The following is a 26675-nucleotide window of genomic DNA, read 5'->3' as shown; positions in this document are numbered from 1 at the left end:
CGCAAGAAAAAGAACTAAGATCAAACGAAAAATCCAAGCATGTAATGAGGAAGTATTACCTCACTCGCGAGATTGTAGACAAGAATGATGTCAAGATCTGCAAAGTTCACACGGATGAGAATGTTGCTGATCCACTCACTAAACCTCTCCCTCAACCCAAGCATGAACGTCACGCTAGGGCTGTAGGGTTGAAGCAAGTGTTAGAATGGCTTTAAATTGTTTTTTGTTTAGAGAAACTTGTTACAATTTAAAGACATGATTTTCATGTTTTATGTTTATATAGTATGAAATTTTTCATCTTATTTAATTTTGGTTTAGTATTAAATAAAATGTCCAATATATTTATTGAATTTAATGGGCTTGTCAAATACGTGATTTGATGAATGAAACCCCATAAGTGATGAACTGAATTCATAAATTATTTAAGTTCCTAATCTGAGTTGTTAATTTGGACATAAATGACTCAATAAAAGGATTAGCATATAAGATTGATTGATAGTGTTGTTTTATGCGCTATGGAAACATGGAGATGTTTAGTCAATCATATGGATATGTATAGTCGTACATGATTGAACAAACCTACTTAGAAGTTCTAAAACTTTGCAAATTATATTAGTGGATTCCTTAGACATGAGCGGAACACTACTCAATTCAATGATTAGTGTAACCTTGATGTTGTCAAACGTCATGCCGTAAAAGGGGACTATAAAGGCGACACTCGGGTTGTGCTAAAAGTTAAGCGAGAGTTTTGTTTGCCACAAGATTGAATAGGTCCTCCTATGTTAGATGGGATGGGTGTCTTGGCCTCTTGAAGAGTAAGAATTGAAAATGCATGGTCGTGCTCAAATGGATCATAAGATGATCATTTGCTTAGCAATTCAAACTCGGATTTCAAGAAATAATTTGAACGCTAGTATGGATAGCATAGAGATGTGATCATACTATCAAATTAGACACTAAGAGACTTAAGGAATTTGAATATTGCATACTTGTCTCGGACAAGTGGGAGAATGAAGGAAATGTGTCCTCGACTTTAGTGCAATTACTTAATATAATTATGGATCGTATTATGGATATAGTAATTCGTTTATTTGGGTCGTCTATACGTCTTGCTAGAGAATGCTATAGAACTTTGGGTTGGTAAGTAACAAACCCGAAGCCCGCCTAAACGGATCCTACAAGGTCACACATTAGGATTGGATCAATAAAGAAACCCGAAGCCCAAAGTGGGCCTTAGGGTGACCAGCCAAAAAAGGGAAAGGGGAGAGAAAACCCTAACCTAATTAATAATAATATGATTATATATCAATTAGTTAAGGATAATAAAAAGATACAGTATTCAGTTTTCTGAAAAACAACGTAAGTTTTTTCTCAATATTTTTGTCTCTAAAATTGGTTCTCAACTCCAATAAAGGTGAAAGGTTTTTCCCGTCCAACTAGCATTGGTGGAGTGTTGATTCAATCCGGTGGACCAAATAGAGGAGTTACAATTGAGGCTCTTTATCTCCGGTAGAGAAGAAGATTGCTAAGAGGATTCACGCTTCAAAGCTTAATTATAAACTATTATGTGATCTTTATTTGTATATGCATGAGATCCTGTTTAGGTGCGTATGAATGTGATTCATGAAATTCCGCTTAGAGTACCTAAAACCCAACACCTCATTCGTAGGGTTTTCCTCAATAATTTTCCATCTTACTCTTATTCTGTTTATACCCAGTTGCGTCAAAACTTGAATCTTATCCAGTTTCTGTTTATAATAATTTTACCCACGCTTTTATAGTTTCGGCTTTTGTGTCACTTGGGGATAAAAAGGGTTGGTATATGTTGCTTCATGGTCACTCGATCATTGATGAGTTTGGCACTAATTTGTTTGTTGGGTCTGCTGTTGTTAGATTGTATATAAACTCCAGTATTGGGTATGTGTAGACACCTAAAAATGTCTCCATAAAACCAAACTCGATGATGAACAACCTTTCACCGCCATAATTGGTCGAGTTGAGTATTTAATCTTTGAGTACTTAAATCCATATTCAATCCCAATAAATTTCATAAACCAACCCAATTCCTAGCCCATTTCCCCTGACCATAACTTATTTTCCACTTTTCCTGTCTTTAAACCCAAAATAATTCATTTCGTGTCTTTTAAAACCATTCATTTCGTGTCCTTTTTATAAAAATGTTTAGAACAGTTTGTTTTGGTCCATAATCTGGGTCCAATTATGGAATAGTTGGATATTTCTTGAAAATAGTTTTCAACGATATATTATAAGTCCAAATCTGAGTTATAACGAATAAGGTATGGCCAAAATACTAAACTGAGTACAAACCGAACCTAAGCCCACCTTACCTATGACCCAATGATCATGTGGAGGGTCCAAAATCTCTAATCACATTCCTAAAATAATTAGGATTAATTGGAAGCTTCTAAAATTTTATAAAAGATCTTAATATTCCTTTTTGAAAAGATAAGACTAAAGAGTTTGAAATTGAATAAAACTCCTCTTTTTTAAAGTCCTAATTCTATTCTAATTGAAAGACATACAAAGATAGTTAGATATTATTTTTTGCTTCATATTTTTTATCCAAATCTTAGATGGTTGAATAGATCTTGAAATTATCTATCCAATGATATATTATAATATTAATTCTGAGCTATAATGAAAAAGATATGAATGAAATATCAAACTCTATCCAAAACTGACGCCGTCTCACTATTTCGGCCATATCTATTATTCTACAAAATATTTTAATCTGATTCTCATTGGGTTAGAAATTATACTTCAACATCTTTCCAACGACATATTATTTATCTTATTCTAATTTATAGATAAAAAAATATGATAAAAACAAAAACCGCAAAAACTGTTGTCTATCGCAAGAGTTTTATTAGATTCGAATTCTTATCTTTTCTTAATTCTTCGACCCTTCTTTTTTAATTATAAATAGAGGCCATATCACCCCTTTTTCAATCATCAACAACCTTGATCACCAAATCATTCTCTCTTCCTTTCTTCTACACCAAAAATCATTTTCTTCTTCTCTCTCTCATATTCTAAGCCTTAAACCTATATTCTTAACTACATCATTCCTTCCGTAAGCACTCCTAGGAGTCCATACTTGACCCAAGGTTCTATACTTAAACCAAGGCATAAAAGGTGTAATTAAATAAGGGTTTAGACCAAATCAACTCTACTTTTATTTAATTTAATTTTAATTTGATTTATATTTTTATTGAAGTTACTAACAATTTATTCAAGATGTAGCAATTCAAGAAAACGCGGAAAGTGAGTAATTAATTCACTTAATTACTCTTATTATTTTATATTGCTAGTATAATGATTAGGGTTATTATTTTTATTTTATTTGACTAATGATATTATGGTTAAATTTCTTCCAATATTAATGTTTATTCTATTATATTTATTGATCACCATATTGCATGTTTAAAGGGAATATGTAATTGAAAACCACGCCTAATAAGATAACTTGGACGACCGGTTTAGATTTCTTTTTAATCTTGTTATTAAATCAATTGATCACAAATTTTAGAATTATGTGTTGCATTAATATTCAACCAATTTAGTCTAATAATAGATTGGAGCGAATTGAATCTTTGTTTTCATGCCTTTGAGATTGCAGGAATCACTTTTCATTATAAAAATCGAGTAAAGGCCAATACGGGCGAATGTGACTCCATGACTCACTTCGTACCATCATCCCAGATCCTCCTTTCGTGCTACCGAACCATATGAAGTTAGTAATCTCATGGATTAGTAACCTTCACGGATCAATCGTTGTTATCTTTCGTTGTCCCTGTATTGTGGTTGCCTTTTATGATCCATGAACGGTTTACAAATTCCTTAAAAACTTGTTGGCGGCTCCCTACTTTCCTTGTCCCTAATCGTATTATGTCAATTCTCACTTCCTATGAGTGTCAATCATACTCACAACATGCTTTAACGTAGGCACACTTCGAACACGCCTACAGTATGCATATAAGTTGTTTGATAAAATGTCTAATAGAGATACGGTTTTGTGGAATATTATGATTTCTGGGTTGGTTAAGAATTATTGTTATATCAATTCGCTTCGGGTTTTTCGTGATATGGTTGGTTGGTAGTAGTGCTAGTCGATCTCCTAGATTTAATTCCACTACTTTGTGGAAATTTGGGGCTTTTGTAGGGCGGGACTATAGGAGGGGGATTTTGTGGGTCCGTTGTTGTGGTGGGTAGGAGTCAGGAAAGGGAGAGGGGAGATGGGGATGGCATAAATGGGGTCGCCGGCGCAGGGGAGGAGGTTAAGGCGCCTGTAAAGGATCGCCGGAGGGCCGGGGCAGCTGGGGAAGGGGCGGTTGGTGGGGAGTTTTTTTTTTAAAAAATAATAATAAATAATAATAATAATAATAATAATAATAATAATAATAATAATAAATAATAATAATAATAATAATAATAATAATAATAATAATAGGGGGTTGTTAAACGTCGCTCCCATTTTACAGGGTAACGCTCGCATTTTTGTATGAAGTTCCAATTTTACCCCTAACATTTAAATACGGTTTTTCCACTATACGACTCACATTCTCACTATCTCTCTAAATCTCTAAAAAACTTGAAACTATAAATCTGAATTTTTTTTTGTTAATAAAAAAAAAAAACAACAATCATCAAAAACACAAAAGGATGGGTGATTCGAGGCGAATAAGGCTTACATTCGAAGGGAGGAGTTTGGGCGGCGGTGGAGGCAGCGGCGGAGGCGGCTTTGACGACGAGCAAGTAAATTTTTTTTTTAAAACGGAACCTCCAGCTTCCGTCCAGAATTTTTGGAAGTTCCAAGGAGGTTCCGCCTGAAAAATCCGGAACCTCCTTGGTAATTCCGGAAATTCTGGGCGGATCTAACTTCCGCCTAAAATTTCCGGAAGTTCCTAGGATGATCCGGAAATTCCAGGCGGATCCTCCCAGGTCGATCCGGAATTTCTGGGCGGAAGTTCCGTTTTAATTTTTTTTTTCCCGTGAATAATATGCTTTTTAATTTTTTATTGTTTATTTTAATTTTTTTTTTTGGATTTTGTTATTTTTGTTGTTATTTTGTAGTGTTATTTTTTTTTTGAAGCATATTTTATAGTGTTATTAGTATTACTATTATTATTTTTAAAAATATGATTAGTATTATTAGAATTATGTGTTGCATTAATTATTTTGTTGTTGTTAAATTTTGTTGTTGTTGTTGTTGTTATAATAATATTATTATTATTGTTATTAGTAGTACTATTATTATTATTTTTAATTATGATTAGTATTATTGTTGTTGATATTAGTGTTATTATTATTGTTATTATGGTTATTGTTGTTGTTGTTAATTTTATTTGTTGTTGTTGTTGGTGTTGTTGTTGTTGTTATTATTATTGTTATTATGGTTATTGTTGTTGTTGTTAACTTTATTTTTTGTTGTTGTTGTAATTATTATTGTTATTATGGTTATTGTTGTTGTTGTTGTTGTTAATTTTAATTTTTTTTTTTGTTGTTATTATGATTATGATTGTTGGTGTTGTTGTTGTTATTATTATTATTATTATTATTATTATTATTATTATTATTATTATTATTATTATTATTATTATTATTACTAAAATCGGATTTTGCACTTATTTTATGTAGATCGAGGGTTCTGGTGCTCGACATGCAATATCACGACGTCTGAATGCGTCTGTTAGGAGACAGTCATCTCGTTCAACACCGTTTCAGCCCGAGCAGCAATACGGGTCTACTAGTGGTTGGTCGGGAGACCCACAGTCTGGTAGTAGTCAGCCCTTGTACTCTGCAAGTGGAGCACCTACATCTGACGAGGAAGACGAATGCTCGGCTAGTCATGCTGATGACCGTGATCAAGAACCGGACCCTCGGGATTACCATACGGTATATAGGGGTCAGTTTGGTAGATTTGTTGGTAGTGGATCGAGTCAGCCTAATACCAGCTCTGCAGAGGCATGGTTACTGCAGGAACCGATGTCGGGTGGTCTTGAGGATGGGACTGTTATCCCTAGTTTTGGTGGTCACGTGGCACGATATATCTGGATCGAGCAGGAGCGTAGTGTTTTGCAATGTTTAAGTAGGACATAGTTATATTCTGACTTGTTTACTTGGCGAGGTCGTCAATCAGTGGAGAACCTCGGGGTGATTGATGGTAGTTGGTTGTCTCACTTGCCCGGCCTGATGTTTAAAAGACTTGATTTGCCGCTGATTTCTGCTTTTGTTGAGAGATGGCAGCCAGATACGAACACCTTTCATATGCCATTTGGGGAGATTACGATCTTGTTGCACGACGTGTACAACATACTTGGGTTACGTGTCGAAGGCAATATGGTCACCACTACTCCTAGCACGGACGTGTTACGGGACGCGTGCTCGATCACCATGGATATGACTCCAGATAATTTGTCTAAGATTTGCGGCACAAAGACGATTTGGCAGGGTAGTGGGGTGTTGACTGATAAGATTTTTGAGTCGACATTGGCGGTTAACCGGGAGTTTAGTGATCAGCTTAATGGATACTTGTGGTTAGTGCTTGGAGGTACACTGTTTGTAGACAAGAGTGGTAACCGTACGCATCCTTCCTTCCTCCACGAGCTATGTTATATAGATGTCCCTATTAACGAGTATGCTTGGGGAACAGCTGCACTGGCTTACTTGTATCGGCAACTGGGCACGACATCACGGAAAGGTGCTGATTCGATTGCTGGTTGTCTCACGCTTCTGCAAGTGTTGATTTACGAGTACTTTTCGTGCTTTCGGCCACAGCAGGGTACCTTGACCCGGGACCTTCAAATGCCTCGTGCGTCTGCTTGGGATGTTGGAGCGAGATGTCCTAGCAAGAACCTGGAGCGCCTGTTATCTTTTCGTACCAGAATTGATGCGCTTACTGACCGTGAGGTGAACTGGCTACCGTACGGAGCTGATCCTGCATTACGAGTGCCCCCCACTTTATTCATTAGATGCATCTAGTACCGTAACATCATTGAGTCGTACATGCCTGATAGAGTGGTGCGACAGCTTGGTTTCGTGCAAGGCATTCCCCGCGAGATCATCAGGCCAGAGAAGGCCAAGAGGCCGACTAACTTGAAGATGTATCGGGTAGACTTCCCGACCGAGATGACAGACGTGATGTGGAAGAGGTTTGTCACTAGGGTATCTCCGAGTGTAGTTTTAGGTGCCCTCACCAGGCTTAGTGCTGCAGCTCCTTCGTTTGCGCCTGGTTACATGCAGTGGTTGTACAGGTTTTCTCACCCGCGGGTATCTCTAGGTGCAGGAGTTACAAGCAACCTACCTGAGCGGACTAACACTGATTATGTAAGTATTTATTCTTATTATAATATTAAAAATGACTTCTATGAATTTTTGTGTATATAATATGTTATTGTTTGATTTGTAGTGGATGGGTCGGTCCATGGAGATTCACCAAAGAGCACTGGCTGAGTATCCTGAAATGTCGAGTGAGACTCGGACAATGACTGAGCAGCTTGTATTTGATTGGAATTCAAAAATGGGACTTTAGATTATTTTAATTAGAAGTCGTGTTAGTGGTTTTAATCACGGAAAATAACACCACAAAAAAAACACAAATTTTGTTTATAACACCACAAAAAAATAAATTTTGATTATAACACCACAAGAAAACACCAAAAATTGATTTAACCACCACTTAACGGATTCTTGGATGGAATCTGTTAGTGGGTCCCATAATTGAAACGTGTCAATAGCCTATAGGCTTAAAAAAGATGAAATAATAAAAAGAAAAAAAATCCATTAACCCAGCTAGCCCCACCACCGGCGCCACCTCGCTTCAGCCGCCGACACTATAACCTAGGCCGCCGCCGACACCCATCTCCCCAACAAATACCGGCGACACCCATCTCCCCAACCAAAACCACCCCACGACGCCGAATATCGTCTTCCCCCTCCCCGAAAACCACTCACGCCGCTGAACTCATACCACCAAACGTCCAAACCCGAAAACCACCCCATGCCGCCGAACTCCTACATCACACCACCAACAGCTACCTCGGCTACATCACCACCATCGTCGCCGAAATCTTCTTCCTTACCTAGAGCTTTCGTCGAAAATTGAAATCCCAACCCACATTACCCAAAAACCTCCCTCACCTGAACCCTAACCCGTTTCAAGAAATCAAATTGAATCGGGGTTGGGCTGAGCTGGGCACGGTGTTTAAGGGTCAGGGTGGTGCTCGTTCAGGTGGTCGATCAAGGGTGGTCGGTCGAGGGTGGTCAGCTGGGGGAACTAGCAGCGGTGGTGGGGGCAAGTGGAATGGCGCCGGTAGTGAGTGCGGTGGCTGGGTTAAGATTTTTATTTTTTTTTGTTTTTTTATTATTTTTATCCAGTATATACTTGACACGTATACTAAGTGGGACCTACTAACGGTTTTTTGGATGACGTTAGTAAGAGGTGGTGAAATCAATTTTTTTGGTTTTTTGGTGGTGTTATAATCAAACTTTTAAATTTTGTGGTGTTATAATCAAAATATGGGTTTTTTCCTGGTGTTATTTTCTAAAATTTCCTAAATGTAATGTATAAACTGGACAGTGATTTATTTTTATATTTTATGTTTTTTTGCATATCATGTTAGATTAAAAGCAAGTACAATAAAATTAATTTCATAATTGTAATTTTCTTACAAATGTTCAAAGTTAGTGAATGTACATTACAAACTACCTAACTAATGCATCCCACATGTTCCTTCTACATTCATATTGTTGATCCCATCCATTAACACTATCCTCGTGGTGTTCAGTCCACCAACCGGCGATTGGCGGGAGAGGTGAATCAGGTACAAGGTCAAAACGGATGAAATGTGATCCACCAACTGTAGCAATCACAAACTCTCGAATCGGTGTCCGAACCCCGTTGCGTGCCCTCAGCGATAAGACTGTGATGCATGGGTAGTAGCAAGTTGGTACTAGGCCTACCCCGAGACAAACCACCCTTGCGTTGAACCACGTAGCAATAGGAAATAAATCTTGAATTATAACCATCCAATGTCGCTCCCTGACATCCCCACCATCCCATCGAATAGGCTCTACGTTCATCCAAAGTCGTCCAAGCCCGTAAATTCGTTCGTACAAATCAGGATGACCGGCGATCTCGTTCGCTATTGTTTACCGAGCGTCAAACCACAACGCCTGATCGCCATAGAAGAAGTCGGCGACACAACGAAAGCCACAGTTCCCATCACCAATGACATCCTTCTAAGACAAAATGTACGGTAACATTGGGCCTGGAAGCAAGTTCAAATACCTGCATTGACTAATGTCACTCGGATCTACAACACAAAATTAAAAGATAAATTATTAGTAAAGCTACAAGTATTAAGTTTACATATATTAATATTATATATTTTTCAAAATCAATAGAATTTTAATATTACATGGTTGTGGGTCACCACCACGTTGAGTGTGTTGACGGTTCACATGCTCGAAATAACTTCGATCACGCCTGGTGTCATTGTTCCCTGTCGACCACGAGTGTTGAGGTTCACATGTGGTTTTTCAAGGTGTGTATGATCCGGATGTAGCTCCTCTTCAATGATTCGCGTTACATTTTGACGTACGGCCGGGTTACTTTCCATTACTTCATCAATTAGGGATCGAAAATGTGCAGCTTCCTCGGTCGAATCATTAACCACTTCAGGAATGTTAACATCATCACCAATAACCAGTGTCTTCCAGAAAGAATGAATTTGGCTGCTATACAATCCTGTCTGTGAAACTATCGAATCATGTATCTGGTAAGCACATGGAAGACCGTGGGTCACACGCATAGCACATCCACAACGTTCATAGACCTGGTAACTCAAATCCCGCATCCTTTTCGTCTCGTTATGCAGTTCTTTCAAGCAATGTTGAGACACTTTGCCATTTATACGTGATAGTGGCAACTGTATGTACATCTCACCAATTTTAGACCTTGATGCCTCCAACTCATTACGAATTTGTATGATTCAATTACCGATATGACAATGGACTCGGGCCCATACGGTATCCAAAGAACCTGCCAATGATTCAAATTAGTAAATACATTTTAATTTTTTTTATTATAATTACAATTACGTAACAACGAGAACAACTAATAAAATAAAACAACTAACCTGTGGATGATTCAAACCAAGTTTTCACTGTTGAATGTTGGCTCTCAACTCTACAGTTGGTGGTGTTACCAAAGTGAAGAGCCTGGTTCGTCCAATATTTCACAAATTTCTCCTTATGACAAAGCCATGTTCTCTCAACATACTGAATCACTGCCGCATATTTTCCCCACCTCACTTGCATGGTAGCTAGAGCATGATCATACTCCGCCTGTGTTGTTGCATTCACGATTTTGAACCATTTGCCATTTCTAAAACTGACACCAACCTTCTTGTTTCCGAATATCTTCGTCACCTTAGCCTCCACATCTCTGTTGATGTGCCATATACAGAGTAAATGTGACGTCCCTGGAAAGACTTCTCTCAAAGCCGCATATAGCCCAAGATCACGGTCTGAAATAAATACAGATGGCTCTTTATCAAACCCAATCAACTCCCTTAATCTCTGCAACACCCACCGATAGCTAGCCGTGCACTCGTCGCGCATGAAAACATATCCAACTAGAAAATTCTGGTTGTCGGTGTCACACCTACTACCTCAAAGAAAGGCATGTTATATCGATTGGTCTTGTAATTAGAATCCATACCTATGACATGTGGGTATGTGCGGAGTATGTTGACCATGATCGGGTGCACCATAAATGCATGTTGCAAAACGTTGTGATCATCGTTCGTGACCTAGTAAATGTATTTACTCTCTCTCGCCAGATGAAGAAATTGCTGAACAATTCCTCTTCCTTCGGACATCTCAATCCTGAAGTCATTCCGACAATTATAAATGTGTCGGATGTTTGGATGATCATCAGGAAATTGCTTGGCAATAGTTGACATGATGTTATGGGGCGCAACCTTGGACTTTGTCATGTCCCGCACAACCTGTTTTGCACCCGGACTCAATCCGCTCACTTTACGGTGATCCTCTTGGTACACAATCATTGGGTGGTTATGTGTCCTGGTGTGATCATTTTTCGCAATGATCTTCCAACTGTCGGTGCTGACTTCATTATATATCTTGATGTAGAATGGACAACCATTAGCTTTGATTTTTGTGTCCTTTCGTATCGCATTCTCCAAATCTCTCGGCTTGTTCCTTCGTGACTGATCACATCGCAAATACCGATACGGCCGACCATCTCTGGTTTTGTTATAAGACGATTTCACCAAAATAAATCCCAAATTTATGGAAACACCATCAACCCATGTAACCGCATCGTCAAATGTTGGAAAAAACGTATCCGTGACAAAATTCCCACTATAATTCACACCGTCACCGCCTTCCTCAGATTTCATATCTTATACAAATTAGACAAAACATGGTTTATGTCATTATGTAATTTTTTATAATATTAATTATAATATTTATGAAACACTATTACAACTAATAATAATATTAACATTAATAACTAATACTGCTAACAACAATCATAATAGCAACAACAATAATAATAACAACAATTACCAAACAAATATACTCTAAAAATAATTAAAAATTACTACTACTACTACTACTACTACTACTACTACTACTACTACTACTACTACTACTACTACTACTACTACTACTACTACTAATCAAGTCACTAACCGGTCATAACTTGTTTAAAGCGAACATCCTTCAAAATTTGTATTATCTAGAAAAAATTGAAAGTTCAACTTGTTTTGAGCGAACGGGTGAAATTTTGTATTATTTTTGATAATTTTTCCTTATTTAAATATACTGTTTTTTTACTTTAAAGAAGAAATTTATATGTAATGTTCATTTCAACCATTCATTTTCTCTCTCCTCGACACACTCTCTCTTTTCCCTCTTATGACATCTTCTTTCATTTTATTTCTTGATTTTTATAGCTTTTATGTGTTTAATTCATCACCCTAAAACATAATTTTTACTTGATTTTGCACTTTAAAAAATCCAAATTTCACAACCAAAATTTCGAATTTTTTATGATTTGAGAATTTTGGATATTTTTGATTTTGACTAAAGAACTTGCAGTTGAGCGTTTTACTTGCTTGATTTTCACTATTAAGTCACTTTACAAGGGTGTTATACTCATTTGAGGTGTAATTTCTCTTTCTTTGTTCATCTTTGTTCTACTTCATAAATTTGAAACCCTAGGTTGTGCTTCAATAGTGAACTCTCTTTGCTTGCTATTTTTATCTATATTTTGTGTTTTGCGATTATTTGTTGTTCATATGAAGCTTTATTATCATGAAATTATTTGATTATTTAAAATTTTGGCACTTCCATTCATCATCTTTTTCCATGGGTTTGGGTAGTAGCATTTTTCCGGGCCATTATTTATGTGTAATAATTTTTTATTTATAAATTATGTTAGTTTATTATATGCAGATTTTTCACCAAATGCCCCTGAGTTTTTTTTCATCATATACCCATGACAATTTTCAAATTCACAAAAATGCCCCTGAGTTTTTTCCCTCTCCGTAATCCTAGAAATCACCGTCCCCATCCTTGAAATCTAAAACCGCCACTCTCCTCTTCATCCTGTCGATCTCGTCGGTGAAGATGATTCCACCTCTCTCCTCTAACAAAAACAACAATGGCTATGACACCGATCCCTCCTTTCGTTCTTTAATTCATCCGTTGCTATCGACATCTTAATTCTCCCACAGTATGTTGGGTTTGAGTTGGGATTTTAGAGGTTGGGGAAGGGCTTCCTGGGGTTTCGTGGAGGGGGAAATGGTGATTCGAGGAAAGGGGTGGCGATAGGGAAAGGTTTTAGTGAGCGGCGCTGACACGGGTGTTTGGGCTGGGCGGGGATGAAGTAGGGCTGTTGTTGGCTAGGCGGGGATGGTGGCCGATTTTTTAAAGTCTTTTTTTTTTGTTGAATTCAGGGAAGGGGCAGGGAAATGTCGGGGGGGGGGGGGGAGAAGCGGCGGGAGATGCCGGCGCAGGGGCAAGGAGGTCTGAGCGCTGACGATGGTGATGGTAGGGATCTGGTAGCCGGCAAGGGTGAGGGTGGGGAGGGTGGCTGTCTGGGGTGAATTTTTTAATTCTTAGTTAAATAATTTTAAAAAATAACCAATCATATCCAGCCACGTGGTGTACTTAACCATAACGACTAACGGAGTTAATGTCAGTTAGTCATTTGGGCATGTGGTGACATTTTGTTTAAACTCAAAGGCATATGGTGAATTTGAAAATTTCATGGGTATATGACTGTATGGTGAGTAAAAAAATAACTCATATGTAATGTTCTTTTTGATGTACTCTATGTTCGTTTATAATGTATAATAGATTATTATGATTATGACTTTTTTTATTTGCAGGTAATGTTCTTTTATTTATATGTAATGACGTTATATTCTTTGATAAGGTTACGTTCTTTTATTAATTTTAATGTTATTTTATTTATAGGTAGTGTTATTTTATTCATAGGGTAATTTTTTCGGGTGTACCATGCACATGATACACCCGCATGTACAAAACAATTATTAGTATTAGGATAGATTAGTACAAAGTAACAATTTAACTGACATATATTTATGCACAATTTTAAACATTAATATGATAAAAATATTTTAATCCTTTCATAAAAAGATTTATATAATGAAAATATACGTAAAAATTCTTTTTTTTTTTTTTAAAATCATCTTCCCACATAACGTAGGAATTACACCTAGGTCTTGCAACTAGACAAGTACAAATTCTTCTATGGACCCTAGTCTATCTATTCTATATGGACCACTCAATTTCACGCGGCCCACTCTATAATATGCAGCTTCACTTTCTTCTCCTCATCCCACCATTTTAGCTGCTTTTTTTTTCCTTCTTTAATTCTCTTTCCCTTTTTAATCTGATTTTTTTTTAAAGAAATTTAATCTGATTCTTTTAATTTCTTTCTCTATTACAATCCTTTTTTACAAATTCTTATTCTTCTCTCTCCCCTCTGTTCTTTATTTTTTTTCTTAATATTTTCCATTGATTTGCCGCATTTAACATGATGGAAATCGTCGAAATTCCTGAAGGAATCAATCATGATTAGTTATTCTGAATTCATTGTGATCAATATTGATTTAGATTTTGTTTTTGAGATGAATTTGTGGATTTAATCCTTGTTTTAAATTTATTTAAAATTCTTGAAGCTAAACCTATCAATTTCAACGGATTATGATCGATTTCAAGCTATTATGATCGATTAATTGATATATTTGATTGTTCTCATTAATTTGATCATTCTTATTTATTTATATGAATTTTTATTAATTGATTGTTTCAAAATTAGTTATATGTACCACGTCTATACTTTTGAACATTTGGTAAAAAAATCTGAACGATTGCAAATTTTGAACATTTAGTAAAAAAATCCGAACTAAACATCGAAAATTTTGAACATTTAGTAAAAATATCTGAAAAATTGCAAAGTACCGCGCCTATACTTTTGAACAATTAGTAAAAAAAAATCTTAACGATTGCAAATTTTGAACATTTAGTAAAAAAAAATCTTAACGATTGCAAATTTTGAACATTTAGTAAAAAAAATCTGAACTGAACATCAAAAATTTTGAACATTTAGTAAAAGTATCTGAACAATCGCAATGTACCACGCCTATACTTTTGAAAATTTAATAAAAAAATATGAACGATTGCAAATTTTTAATATTTAGTAAAAAAAAATCCGAACTGAACATCGAAAATTTTAAACATCTATAAGTAAAAATATCTAAAATTTTTTTTGCAATTTACCACGCCTATACTTTTGAACATTTGATAAAAAAATCTGAACGATTACAAATTTTGAACATTTAGTAAAAAAAATCCGAACTGAACATAAAATTTTTTGAACATTTATTAAAAATATATAAACAATCGCAATTTATCACTCCTTTACTTTTGAACATTTAGTAAAAAAAAATCTGAACAATTTTAAATTTTTAAGTTTTAGTAAAAAAATTTGAACATCGCAAATTTTGAACATTTAGTAACAATATCCGAACAATCGCAATGTACCACTGCACGCCTTGAAATTGATCGGATTAGCTTCAACAATTCATCTTCATCTCTACTTGTAGAATAATTTGTTGGGTCTCTAAAAAATAAGAAAAATGTTTTTAAATTATATACAAATTGCAAAAATTTAACTAATGAAGAAATTTAATTGATGGTAAATTGCAAATTCAAAGAAATTCAAAGAAATTTATTGAAATTTTAGTTTCAGAAATCTTATTTACCTTTCTGCATTGGTTTCTTGCTTTTCATCCATGGCTATTCTCGAATTTGCAGAGGAGACAGAAACGAGAGTTTTTCAGCATTTGAAAGAGTAAATGTTCATATTTAATCTTCTATCAGTTTTGTTAGAGTGGAAAGAAAGAAACGAGAGTTTGGCGGCGTTATTTGTATTGTATTTGTGTTGTGGATTGTATTTGGGCTAGTGGTCCACCTATTCTATATGGACCAGGGTCTATAGTAGACCTATTGCACTCTCATTAGTCATTAGGTAAATTCAAGCCTTAAACTTGTAGGATTTGAGGTAAGAAACTTAAATTATCAAGTGAGCCAATTAACACTTTAATGGTAAACACTTTTTCAAATTACTCCATATCTTTTACTTTCTAAATTATCGAGTTGAACATACTCCATCAATAAATGTAACCATAATTTCAAAAATGGAAAAAGTAGATATTATCTCAACTTAGCTTCATACATACATATGACAAATGTTGAATTAAATTATGAGACCAATTTTATTCTTCACATATAAAAAAAAGGTCCAAAATGAAACCAATATTATAGGTTTATAAACGAACCTTTAAAGAAAATAAAATATTTATGAATGCTTGTACATCCACGAGTAGAACCGTTTAACCACGAAACCATTTGTCTTCAACTGAATTTGTCTTTATTCAAAAATCTGCTGTACTCATGCAATAAAGGACAAACAATAACATGTGGATGTTATATTGCTATAACATTGTAATCTCCGGTTAATATCCAATCTTTAGCTACGATCTTTCGTAGTCTTCTTGTTCTCCACCTTTTTTTTAGTTTATATCGCCCAAACATAAATTTGTTTCGATAATCATACTCCCTCCGTCTCATATTACTTGTCCCGTGGCATAAGCAACATTGTCCAAATCGTTTACAAGTTGATCAAAACGACCTCCAAAACAAAATGCCAATGGTTCAAGTACATTTACCACAAAAGAACTACCAAGACATGAAGGATGCGTCAATATTGACAAACCAAGAGGTGATGAATAACAATAATAATAACAATTTTGATGATAAAACACAAAATATGATAACCATTAAAGGGATTATTGGGTTAATAATGTCGCAAATTGATGAGGATGATGAGAAAGAAGTGATTTCTCTAGGAATGGGCGATCCGACGGCGTATTCGTGCTTTACGACGAGTAATGGGGCAATGGAAGGCGTGGTTGATGCATTGTCCTCGGCTAAGTTCAATGGTTATGCTCCTACTCAAGGTCTTCCACAAACTAGAAAGTAATGCTACTAACTTCATTCTTTTCTTTTTTTTTTTTTTTTTTTTTTTTTTTTGGTTTTTTGATGCATTTTTTCCCTCAATTTTTGAATGAACAAGAGAAACATGAAACTAGCTATTAGCTAATCAAATATTAAGAGATTGAATTGTTCATTCAATGTTTATTATATTCTTGTTAATCAAACTTACTAGAAGTGGTTTGTTCAAATTGGTTGAATCTTCGAAAGAGATTGAATTGGTTTAGCATTAATCGCTGTCATGGAACTACTACTCCTATTACCAATTGATTTTGGGTCAAGAGTGTAAATGTATAATCTAACTAATACCATTGTTTGCCTTTGGTTTTGTTGATTCAAAAAAAAAAAAAAAAAAAAAAAAAAAGGATTCAAAAAGGTAAATTAGGGAGATAGGATAAAGTTAGGAATAAAGTTGGCAAATTTTTTATGGTGAGTCGTACATAATTACAAAATAAATTGAGGGGGAATTTGTATTGTTAGTTTTCTTTGATTTTTACTACCAACTGTTGTCCAAAAAAAAAAAAAAAAAAAAAAAAAATTACTACCAACTTATTAGAGGAAAAAAGAAGACTTTTCTAGAAAAGTCATTTTTTTTTCTTTTTGTTATCACGGGTTTTTTTTTATGTACAAATTTGTCAATTATAACCTTTTTATACAGGTGACTTAGAAATTACAAGTACAATCTTTTTGTAATTTACAATTGTACAATACATTTAACACATTTACATTTGATTACCTCTGTCATGCATTTTTGCTGAAGATTCTAATAAATCAGTCCTTCCTTGTTTCTATGTGTTGTTCTTGGTTAGAAAATCAATGCAAATGAAATTTATTACCCTCTTGACAAATTTACTTGTGTATTACTACCCTCTTGACAAATTAAATTAATACCCTCTTGACAAACATAAAGGTTTGAGGTTCAAATTCTACCATCGAAGCCTTAAGGTTAGATGGTAATTGTGATTCTTCTAGGTAATATGCCTAATTGTCGCCCGCTTTTGCCTTGGTTTCCAATAAAAATTAACTGTATCGCATGTGTTTGTTGGACAGGGCAATAGCTGACTACTTGTCTCATGATTTGCCATACAATTTAACCAAGGAAGATGTTTTCGTGACATCGGGGTGCACAAATGCCATAGATATAGCACTGTCTATACTTGCACGCCCGGGTGCCAATATATTGGTGCCTAGACCAGGCTTCCCAATCTACCAACTTTGTGCTTCCTTTAGGCAACTTGAGGTTAGGCACTTCAACCTTCTTCCGGCTAGGAGCTGGGAAGTAGACCTTGACGCCGTTGAAACTCTTGCTGATGAGAACACTGTTGCAATCGTTGTCATCAACCCTGGAAACCCGTGTGGAAATGTTTACTCTTTCCAACACTTGTTACGGGTTAGTCTTTTACCTCAATGCATTGGCTCTGGAATGTATATGAGACGATTGCACAATTACTTATTTGATATGACATAACATATCTAGTTAGAAAAAGGGAAAGTATGTCACTAGAATGTTAATTCTGTTTCATTTCAGATTGCAGAGGTAGCAAAGAAGCTTGGAATTATAGTCATTGCTGATGAAGTTTATGGTCATCTTGCTTTTGGGAAGAACCCATTTGTGCCAATGGGAACATTTGGATCAATTGCTCCTGTTCTGACTCTCGGATCTTTGTCAAAGAGATGGTTAGTCCCTGGTTGGAGACTTGGTTGGCTTGCTGTAACTGATCCCACTGCCATCTTTAAGCAGCCTAAGGTTTACATCTTATGCACACTCATGCTCCCTTCAATTTTTCCGAAATAGTAGTCAGTTTAATCATGATTGGAATTGTGGCTCTCTAAACTACGGGTGATAATGAGCCAAGCTGATTCGCGAGCTAATTAAGCTCAACTCTATCTATCTTCTTGAGCCTTGTAAAGCTAGGATTTACTCAAGGAGTGTGATGTAATACTTCTATACTCAGTCAATAGGTGATACTTAATGCTATGTGTTTGTCTTGCATCATTCTCAGGTCATGGAGCGATTGAAAAAGATTTTTGACATCTACGGAGGACCACCAACATTTGTTCAGGTTTCATTTTGTAAAGCTTAATTAATACTCATATTTTTAGACCTTTACTTTGCTCTCTACTAAAATCTAATGTTCTAATTTTAGGCAGCAGTGCCACAAATCCTAGAGAAAACCGATGATGCTTTCTTCAAGAAAAATATTAACATTCTGAAGCAAACATCAGAGTTGTGTTTTGAGGGCATAAATAAGATCCCCTGCCTCAATTGTCCTCAGAAACCAGAGGGCTCAATGGCTGTAATGGTAAGTTTTTTGTCGTATACTCGGTACTATCTTGACATCCCACATAAATGTTTCAATCAAGCTATTGAATGTCAACTAATTTAGCTGGTAAAGTCCTGTGGGGTGGTACCCGAGGGCTTTCATCATAGGCAGTTTTCTAACCTGAAAATTCTGAAAGCATGATTTGGGAATCAGTGACTAATTCATTGCAATAATTTTTGCAGGTGAAATTGAATCTTTCTTTATTGAAAGATATCAGTGATGATATTGACTTCTGTTTTAGGTTGGCTAAAGAGGAATCAGTCATCATTCTTCCAGGTATGTAACAAAATAGCCAATATGTATGCGAGTATATCTAGTTCTTTTCCTGAGTTCTCGTCTTCACATTAGAACACCTAAGCTAGCAATAAACATAATAATGGGGCCATCATGATTCATGATCATTCATATATCACATTATAACAGAAAGTATCCCTTCCAACTCTTATAAACCTTAACAGAAAGATACATCAATGATATTAAGTGCTAACAGATTCTAGGATTGATGTTGCAGGTGTTGCAGTGGGAATGAAAGATTGGCTTCGGATCACCTTCGCTGTTGATCCTGCCTCGCTTGAAGAAGCAATACAAAGGATAAATTCTTTCTGTTCAAGGCATGCCTATCAACTGGATTGAAACTAGTGAACATATGCTGCCCAATTGCCTACCTATTATTGCTAAGAACTGTAAATAGACTAAGACTAAAAACCAAGACACAATGGACCTTTTATATAGTCCTACTTAGTTTTTATTTCCTTATAAAAAAAGGAACTAAAAACAAAATTTAGCATATAGGGTTACCACAATATATACTATGTGCCAATTTGTCAAAGGCCATAGAATTTGCAAAAACAAAAATTGATAAACGATATACAATATACTCGTTATTTTAAGTTAAGCTCGTAAAGTCATTAAAAGTTCATCATATTCATGACTTTTAATCGACATGTTTTTTATGTATAGTATATTATATCATTATTCTTTGTGGCTCTATGTGCATCAAAATACGATGTGTATATGTGCGGTGGCGGATCTAATTTACATCCTAGATCTAGTGCTCCCAAGGTCCTACCAGTTGGCTAATCTTGCCCAAAATTATGGGTCTTTTGTATATTATCTGCCAAGAACAATAGACGAATTGGCTCGAATATAATTGGGTGGGAATTTTTTAAAATGCATAAAGCAACTAATAAATTTATCCTTAGAAGATATGCTTACCTTAGTTAAAATAAGATATAAACAAAAAATACAGTAATACAAAAAATATCTGAAAATTATAAACAAATAAGATATGCTTACCTTAGAAGATACATACTAAAATGGTGGTTGCAACAAGCTTCTTAAATTAAAATTATAATAAATTTAAATAAATAAATATAAGTCAAATACTGAAAATCTGAAATTAAAAACTATGAACAAATCAAATCAAATCAGAAAGGAATCTTATCAACAAACCATCTAAATACAGTAATAGGAAGCTTTATAATTTCCATGGCTTTATTTGCAAGATCTGCACAACAGCTTAAACATGGGCATACATAACTCAACATTGACCTGTTCAAAAAAATAAATAAAAACAAAATCACAAACCCAAAATACCTCTTTTAACATTATAATTATGCGTTAATAGTGTAATTTGAACTAGTAACGTGACAACTAAAAGACGAGTAGGAAAAGTGAACACACCCAAGAATCCAAACAATACCAGCAGCAAGAGATAACAGAAAAGCAGATATAGCAAATGGAAATCCAAGCATGGCTGCTATAGGCCGGCAACCTCGCCGCCTTGTTTCTTCTTCCTCTTCTTTGTGGTGGTGATGATCATGCTGTGGCAGTTGTTGTTGATGATAATGTTGAGCTTCTAGTTCTGTTTTGTTTCCTTTCATTGTAGAAAGGCGAATAATTTGACGTTTGATTGTAGGCGTTTGGTTTGCAAATATGCTTCAAATAGAAGAAGCTTGCTTTAAGCTAGTTTTCCAGGGCAAAAGGGAAGGGAAAGGTAATGGTAGACAGTTAGGAAAATGTTAAAGATGGAGAATCAGGTGTGAAAACTTTGACTTAGTTTTATAATTCTTCTTATTGTTAATTAGTGATCTAAACCTTCAACATCCAGGTAGGGTATTATTCCATCCTTATAATAATTTAATATATATATGTCATTATACAATATAATCAATTATTGTTCTGTGTTACTATGCTACCATGAAATCCCATAAATATTAGAGTATAATTGAATCCATTTTAAAATACTTTATTGCGGTATTAACGCTATTTTAATGTTAACTAAGGTAATCAAACTTTAATCAATAGTTTTCGAAAAAAAAAATTGTTGATGGGCATAGCTACATCAAATCAATTTCATACATATTTTTTGTACTCCCTTTGCTCTTAAATAAAAGCGTCCATTTTTAAAAGTTGGGTCTATTGCCTTTTTTTTCCACTATTAATCAACGAACGTGATGATTTTTACAATCAGGGCAAAAAAGGGCCAAATTGGCTTGACACAAGGGAGTCTACATGACGTTGGGGTGTACTCCGACAACGAAGGGGAACGCAGAAGTGTTCCCCTTCGTCGTTGCTAAGATAATAACCATACCAACCAACCGAGTGCTCAAAGCTTGCAACAAAATCATCACTACTAGTCATATAAAGTATGGAAAACGATTACATCACTAGTATTTAAACGAACCTAGGATCCCTGTCTCCTTGACATCAAAGATCATCATCCTAATTCCTAACCATAAATTATTCTCAATCGTCATAATTTAAAACAATTAATTATTCTAATTACTTTTTATTATTCAATTTTTGTCAACAATAGTCCACTAACATTCCTCTCCAAAAAAACTTATGACCAAGAACAATAGTTTATAGGCATTAATCACATTGTGTTCATTTATAAATGAATTTTAGAGCTTGGAATTGGGACCAAAGAAAATGTAAATAAATAATTTATAATTTTCAAATATACTACGTATTGGGGATAAGTAGTATTTGTTTATAGGATTAAGAAAATAGGAAATAGAGGACCATTAATACATACAGCAGAGAGTTCTTCATTCTACTCATCTACTATTTTACGTTATCCATCTTTAAAAAGTTCTTCCTTCCTATATGATGAAAGATTTTCAAAAATTGAAAAACTAGACAAATGTCAAACAAGTAGATCCAATCAAATTTGTAGAGTCCTAATCAAGAACATCATGGACAAACATCCAAGGGTCCCAATGTTGCAGCACCATTAGCTTTTGGGTTACTCTCCTTCAAAGGAGAATGATTAGGAAAACCCCATTATGGAATGACAAATAGCAATTAATTAAACCCTAATCTCTTCTCATTTCTCACTCCTACTCAGTAACACTCCAATTTGTACTTGCCGTCTAGCAAGAACTTTGTAAGCTACCATAGGACATTATACATGACAAGATTATCACCTTGTATTTACCAAAGCTGTTAAGGCACGTCGATATGAACATTGGCCAATTTAGTACATAAAAGTTTAAAGTCAATAACGGGGATATTAATAAGCATATACTGCATATATCATCATCATTAACACCAATATTTTTTTTTTTTACAATCCCATCTCCATCAACAAGCCAAAGCATTAACAGAACATCATAATCTAGATACCACATTACGAAAGTTATACCCCATTGTGGCTTTAGCATATATCTATACCAATAACCAATATTCCTACTAATCATTTTAATTAAGAAAGCCCTTCACCAATTGCTGAAGCACATAATAACCGGATAAGTTAGACTAACCCCAAAACTTTCTTCACACTTGAAAATATTTACCAGCTCTAAGATTACTGTCCGCTCTGTCCCCCATCAGTAACATTGACAAGCTCATACTCAATCAAGGAGAGATTGTTGTCCTCTTTCACGATGAAATCAGCAGGTTCAGTAACTTCAATTCGGCCCCACTTGTCAACTACAAGCCTCATAGTTCCCTTAAACATCTCAATCTTTGCATTTCGGACAATAATAGTGGTACCAGGCTTCATGGTGTCAACTGGACAGCAGGGAAGACAAAGGAGCATGTAAGCAAACGAGCAGCAAAAGCAACATTTCCAAACCATCATGATTAAACAAATGAGTAAGCAACATCTCAAAACTACCATGCTTAACAGATAAATAAGGTAAACCAAGTACCTTCATAATTCACAAGTTCTACATCCTGGACCTATGTCATACTGTCATCTCGTTGACTATTACATTTCACAACTCTTTTTACTATTTTTGACTAGGTGGAGACAGACAGAATTAAATGCAAAAACAAATTCTAGGGAGATCAGTAGATAGCACAGCACAATAATGAAAGCAGGAAAAGAAGCCAAACATAAACTAGTATGCACAAGGATGAAAGCATGAAAAGAAGCCATAACATCAACAAACAGAAACTTGTATGCATAAGAATATACTGTAGAATAGTACTTCGTATTTCTGATGGATCTATATTGCAAGCCATTAGAACAAAAGAAGTTCTTGCACCTGATCATTCAGGTACTCCAGCACATCAATTCAAAACTAGCCACTATCCCGAGAGGCATACCTCAACTCTGCTTAGATTTATGCTTAAGCTATCTCCGACAAAACAAGGGCCCTTACTCTTTAAAGACACCAAGAAATTATCATCATCATTATTCCGTCATCAGAGCCCAAACTAATACTCAACAGTAATTCAGTAATTTTTTGGGGAATAAAATACTTAATACACGCCTGTGCCATATAAAGTAATCAAACAACAAAGCCACAACCCCAATTCTCATTCACGAAGCATATAAGATAAAAGCTTTTCAAATAGCGCATGAATCATATTCTATATTGATATATTTAATATCTGACAACAAGGCAAAAACGCCACAAAAAAGGACAGGAGCAATCAGCAAACACTTCAAGGAAATCAAATAAGCTTGAAACATGTAATCAGAGAGTCCATACATCAGAAACCAGCAGTAAAAAAAAATCCACACATCACCTCAACGCTTCCTTAATTGAAATATTGTAAATATTTTTAATCAATTTTTTATCACAACGGCATGATGCAAGCATCCACATCCTCAAGAATCACAGCTATAATGATGCATCTAGATACTTCATCACCAATACAAGTTGTGTAATCTGAACTCATGAAAAAGATACATAAAAAGAACCAAATTAACAATCTATATCCGTAAAAACATTGTCAACTATGATCCTAATGATTGACAATAGAGCCAATATATAATTCTCTCTTCTCTAACTCAAGCAGTAATTTTACATTTAAGAGGAAAATGTTTTGAATAACCTGAACTTCAACACTGAGCAACAAACAAAGTAATAATGACTGATATTAATGCATTACACAATCTTGTGCATTAGCACAAAAAATATCAGAAAAAAAATATTGAAAACCAAGCACAAATCAATTTCACCTCAACCACCAACTACAAAATTACCTACAAATTAAAGAAACTAAGTTGAGGAACAAAGGCCTTTTTTTTGTTGGGGGGGGGGGGGGGGGAGGACTTATTCACAATTAGCAATTAAAACTACCTACACATTACAGAAACTAAGTCAAGAGACAAAAATACATGCTTCATAGCTACTAAGGCCACTAGTTTTCAAATCTAAATATCAGAGAACACATCTTCAAATTTGATTTTCCAGAACAAAATAGGAAGTCATTTATTAATTATAATTGTCATGTTGAACCGAAATATAAAAGTGTAACACTGTCTTCTCATCCTATTTTTTAAGGGGGGGAAAATCATTCATTCCAAATTCTCACTCCTTTTGCAAGGCCATTTTTGTGCAATGACTTGTAAGAGGTGAAAAGGGCCCTGATTATTCATCCCCAACAAAATAAACAATGCAAGATAGACAGACAGTAGACACAATTTTGCATTTACTAAAACCGTTGCAGTGTAGCACGTATATTAAATAATGTGGGTATAACTGAGAACTCAATATAACACTTGCCAATATCAATAATAGTAGTACTTGATCCTTGTCGGAGCAGCTTAGGAATGCACACACAAACATATAACAAAGGATAGAAACATTCTATTTACTGCCCGTTTGGTAGGTGGTCATAAATGAAGGTAATGGGAATGAATTTTTATGTAAATTTGTAATGAAAATCAAGGTTCATTCATATGGTAATGCTAGCTCGCCCCAATATGACCATTTCTCTTTAGAAATTTCACCTAATACATCCTCCCAAGTGACAATGGATGGTAATGAAAATTATGAAGAAAACACACCCTTGAGGATAAAATTGCATTACCATTGGGATTATATTGTTGATTTTCTTCCTAGTTTACACTAAAAATTCATTACCGGCTACCAAATGGGCCGTTAAGGACATAGTGTAAATTATTTCAAATTTGTGCCGAAAATCCTTGACACATCAAAGATATGGACCATTATATCATATCAAAAGTTACAATTACCTGTTTCCCTATCAATTTATTGCCAGAAAAACATATCCCTCCACCAAATCATATAAAACTAAAACCCTTTATAAAATACCAGAAAATCCATCAATTTTGAAGTGTTTAAATTTTGACTTTTCAGGTGCACATGTACAAAAATACTTTAAATATTCATGGGTGTTCTGCATATAATCTCTTTTAACCCAACAAAAATCTGAAACAAATGACGTAACCCATTATATAAAACCATATCACTCAAAATGACAAACCAATAAAAACAATCAAACACAAAAATTCAAATAAATGCCCAATTCATGAAACTAGGGTTTCAAAAAAGACAATCCCATCCAAAAATTGAACACATTAAACCCTAAATTTCGAAAATTAACACGAAAGAAATACGACCCATCAAAAACCATACCTTGATCATTGCGAGCGGTGAAGATGATGGTACCAGTTTCATCACCAATAAGACATTCAGCAATTCGAGTATTGCGAAGATTCTGAGAAACAACCCTTCCTCTCTTCAAAACGGTGTTAGAGCTTAGAACCTTGACGGTCAAAGTATGGCCGCTAGTACCAGGCTTCAATTGGTCGACCTTGATGAAAGTAGGCTTTCTCAATGGCGGCTTCGTCGGCGCATTTCCCGGCTTCTGCTGCTGAGAAGAAGCGGTGGTGTTGTTGTCGGAAGACATCGTTGAATTTGGTTGTGGTGCGGCTGAATTTCGAAAACCCTAACCCTAGAAATGTTGAAGATCGAAGGAAATGTTTGTTCTCTTTCTCCCTCTATTTATCTGGGAGTGTTGTTGTTCAAGGGGTTTTAAAATGAGGAGCGTTTTCAATCGTTTTCGTTGTTTTATTGGGGGAGTTGTAGCGTTTGGTTAGTAGCACAAGGGTTGTTAGCCAATTAGCCATGATAAATTGATAATCATGGATAAGACTAACGACTCAAGTAATTGTCATGGTTTGACAAAGATTTTACAACAATAGCTTATGATTGATTAAATTGATTTGAGGGGCATGAGTTCGCAGCACGACATAGACAAATATAGAATTGTGTTTGATTTAAGTAGCTTTACTGTTCAAACAGTGTACAACCGGTTGAGTCAGGTTTGTAATTTGCTTATTTGCACGAATAGATGAGAAGTTTGGTTTTGCTTTTACCGTAGCTTGATAGATGATCATGCGAGATGAGGGAAACAATTCTGCCAATCTGTGCAAATGAGCAAACGTTTTTGCTAGCTATATTGCCATCACGACATAAACACATGTGGGAGTGTGCCTGATTTGGC

The 26675-nt window shown here is 35.3% G+C and overlaps 4 protein-coding genes across 4 annotated transcripts; 1 reads left to right on the top strand and 3 right to left on the bottom strand.

Moving 5' to 3' along the window:
- Window positions 1-10835: 10835 nt before the first annotated feature.
- Window positions 10836-11447, bottom strand: LOC110687009. Its single transcript, XM_021863643.1, has one exon. The coding sequence runs from the start codon at window positions 11445-11447 to the stop codon at window positions 10836-10838; it is 612 nt and encodes a 203-aa protein (XP_021719335.1).
- A 4625-nt stretch (window positions 11448-16072) lies between these two features.
- Window positions 16073-19902, top strand: LOC110686958 (probable aminotransferase TAT2). Its single transcript, XM_021863583.1, has 7 exons — window positions 16073-16623; window positions 17689-18028; window positions 18167-18385; window positions 18642-18701; window positions 18786-18941; window positions 19145-19238; window positions 19474-19902. Exons 1-7 carry the CDS (start codon window positions 16289-16291, stop codon window positions 19593-19595), a joined length of 1326 nt encoding a protein of 441 aa, XP_021719275.1. The 5' UTR covers window positions 16073-16288; the 3' UTR covers window positions 19596-19902.
- A 477-nt stretch (window positions 19903-20379) lies between these two features.
- Window positions 20380-21061, bottom strand: LOC110686959. Its single transcript, XM_021863584.1, has 2 exons — window positions 20646-21061; window positions 20380-20513 (listed from the first exon to the last, which is right to left on the bottom strand). Exons 1-2 carry the CDS (start codon window positions 20843-20845, stop codon window positions 20390-20392), a joined length of 324 nt encoding a protein of 107 aa, XP_021719276.1. The 5' UTR covers window positions 20846-21061; the 3' UTR covers window positions 20380-20389.
- Window positions 21062-22457: 1396 nt separating this feature from the next.
- Window positions 22458-26389, bottom strand: LOC110686957 (uncharacterized protein At4g28440-like). The gene is made up of 2 exons (XM_021863582.1): window positions 25805-26389; window positions 22458-22979 (listed from the first exon to the last, which is right to left on the bottom strand). Exons 1-2 carry the CDS (start codon window positions 26076-26078, stop codon window positions 22774-22776), a joined length of 480 nt encoding a protein of 159 aa, XP_021719274.1. The 5' UTR covers window positions 26079-26389; the 3' UTR covers window positions 22458-22773.
- Window positions 26390-26675: the final 286 nt, after the last annotated feature.

Source organism: Chenopodium quinoa, unplaced genomic scaffold (genome assembly GCF_001683475.1).
Source record: "Chenopodium quinoa cultivar QQ74 unplaced genomic scaffold, ASM168347v1, whole genome shotgun sequence".
NCBI classification, from domain to species: Eukaryota; Viridiplantae; Streptophyta; class Magnoliopsida; order Caryophyllales; family Amaranthaceae; genus Chenopodium; species Chenopodium quinoa.
This window is presented reverse-complemented; position numbering and strand designations above follow the sequence as displayed.

Excerpts from the sequence above, each read along its gene's own strand:
- LOC110687009 (XM_021863643.1), bottom strand. The coding sequence starts at position 11,447 with ATGAAATCTGAGGAAGGCGGTGACGGTGTGAATTATAGTGGGAATTTT.
- LOC110686958 (XM_021863583.1), top strand. The coding sequence starts at position 16,289 with ATGCCAATGGTTCAAGTACATTTACCACAAAAGAACTACCAAGACATG. Across the intron at positions 18,386-18,641 it reads CCATCTTTAAGCAGCCTAAG|GTCATGGAGCGATTGAAAAA; the intron begins GTTTACATCTTA and ends CATCATTCTCAG. Across the intron at positions 18,702-18,785 it reads GACCACCAACATTTGTTCAG|GCAGCAGTGCCACAAATCCT; the intron begins GTTTCATTTTGT and ends TTCTAATTTTAG.
- LOC110686959 (XM_021863584.1), bottom strand. The coding sequence starts at position 20,845 with ATGAAAGGAAACAAAACAGAACTAGAAGCTCAACATTATCATCAACAA. Across the intron at positions 20,514-20,645 it reads GGTATTGTTTGGATTCTTGG|GTCAATGTTGAGTTATGTAT; the intron begins GTGTGTTCACTT and ends TTTTTTGAACAG.
- LOC110686957 (XM_021863582.1), bottom strand. The coding sequence starts at position 26,078 with ATGTCTTCCGACAACAACACCACCGCTTCTTCTCAGCAGCAGAAGCCG. Across the intron at positions 22,980-25,804 it reads CACCGCTCGCAATGATCAAG|TTGACACCATGAAGCCTGGT; the intron begins GTATGGTTTTTG and ends CCTGCTGTCCAG.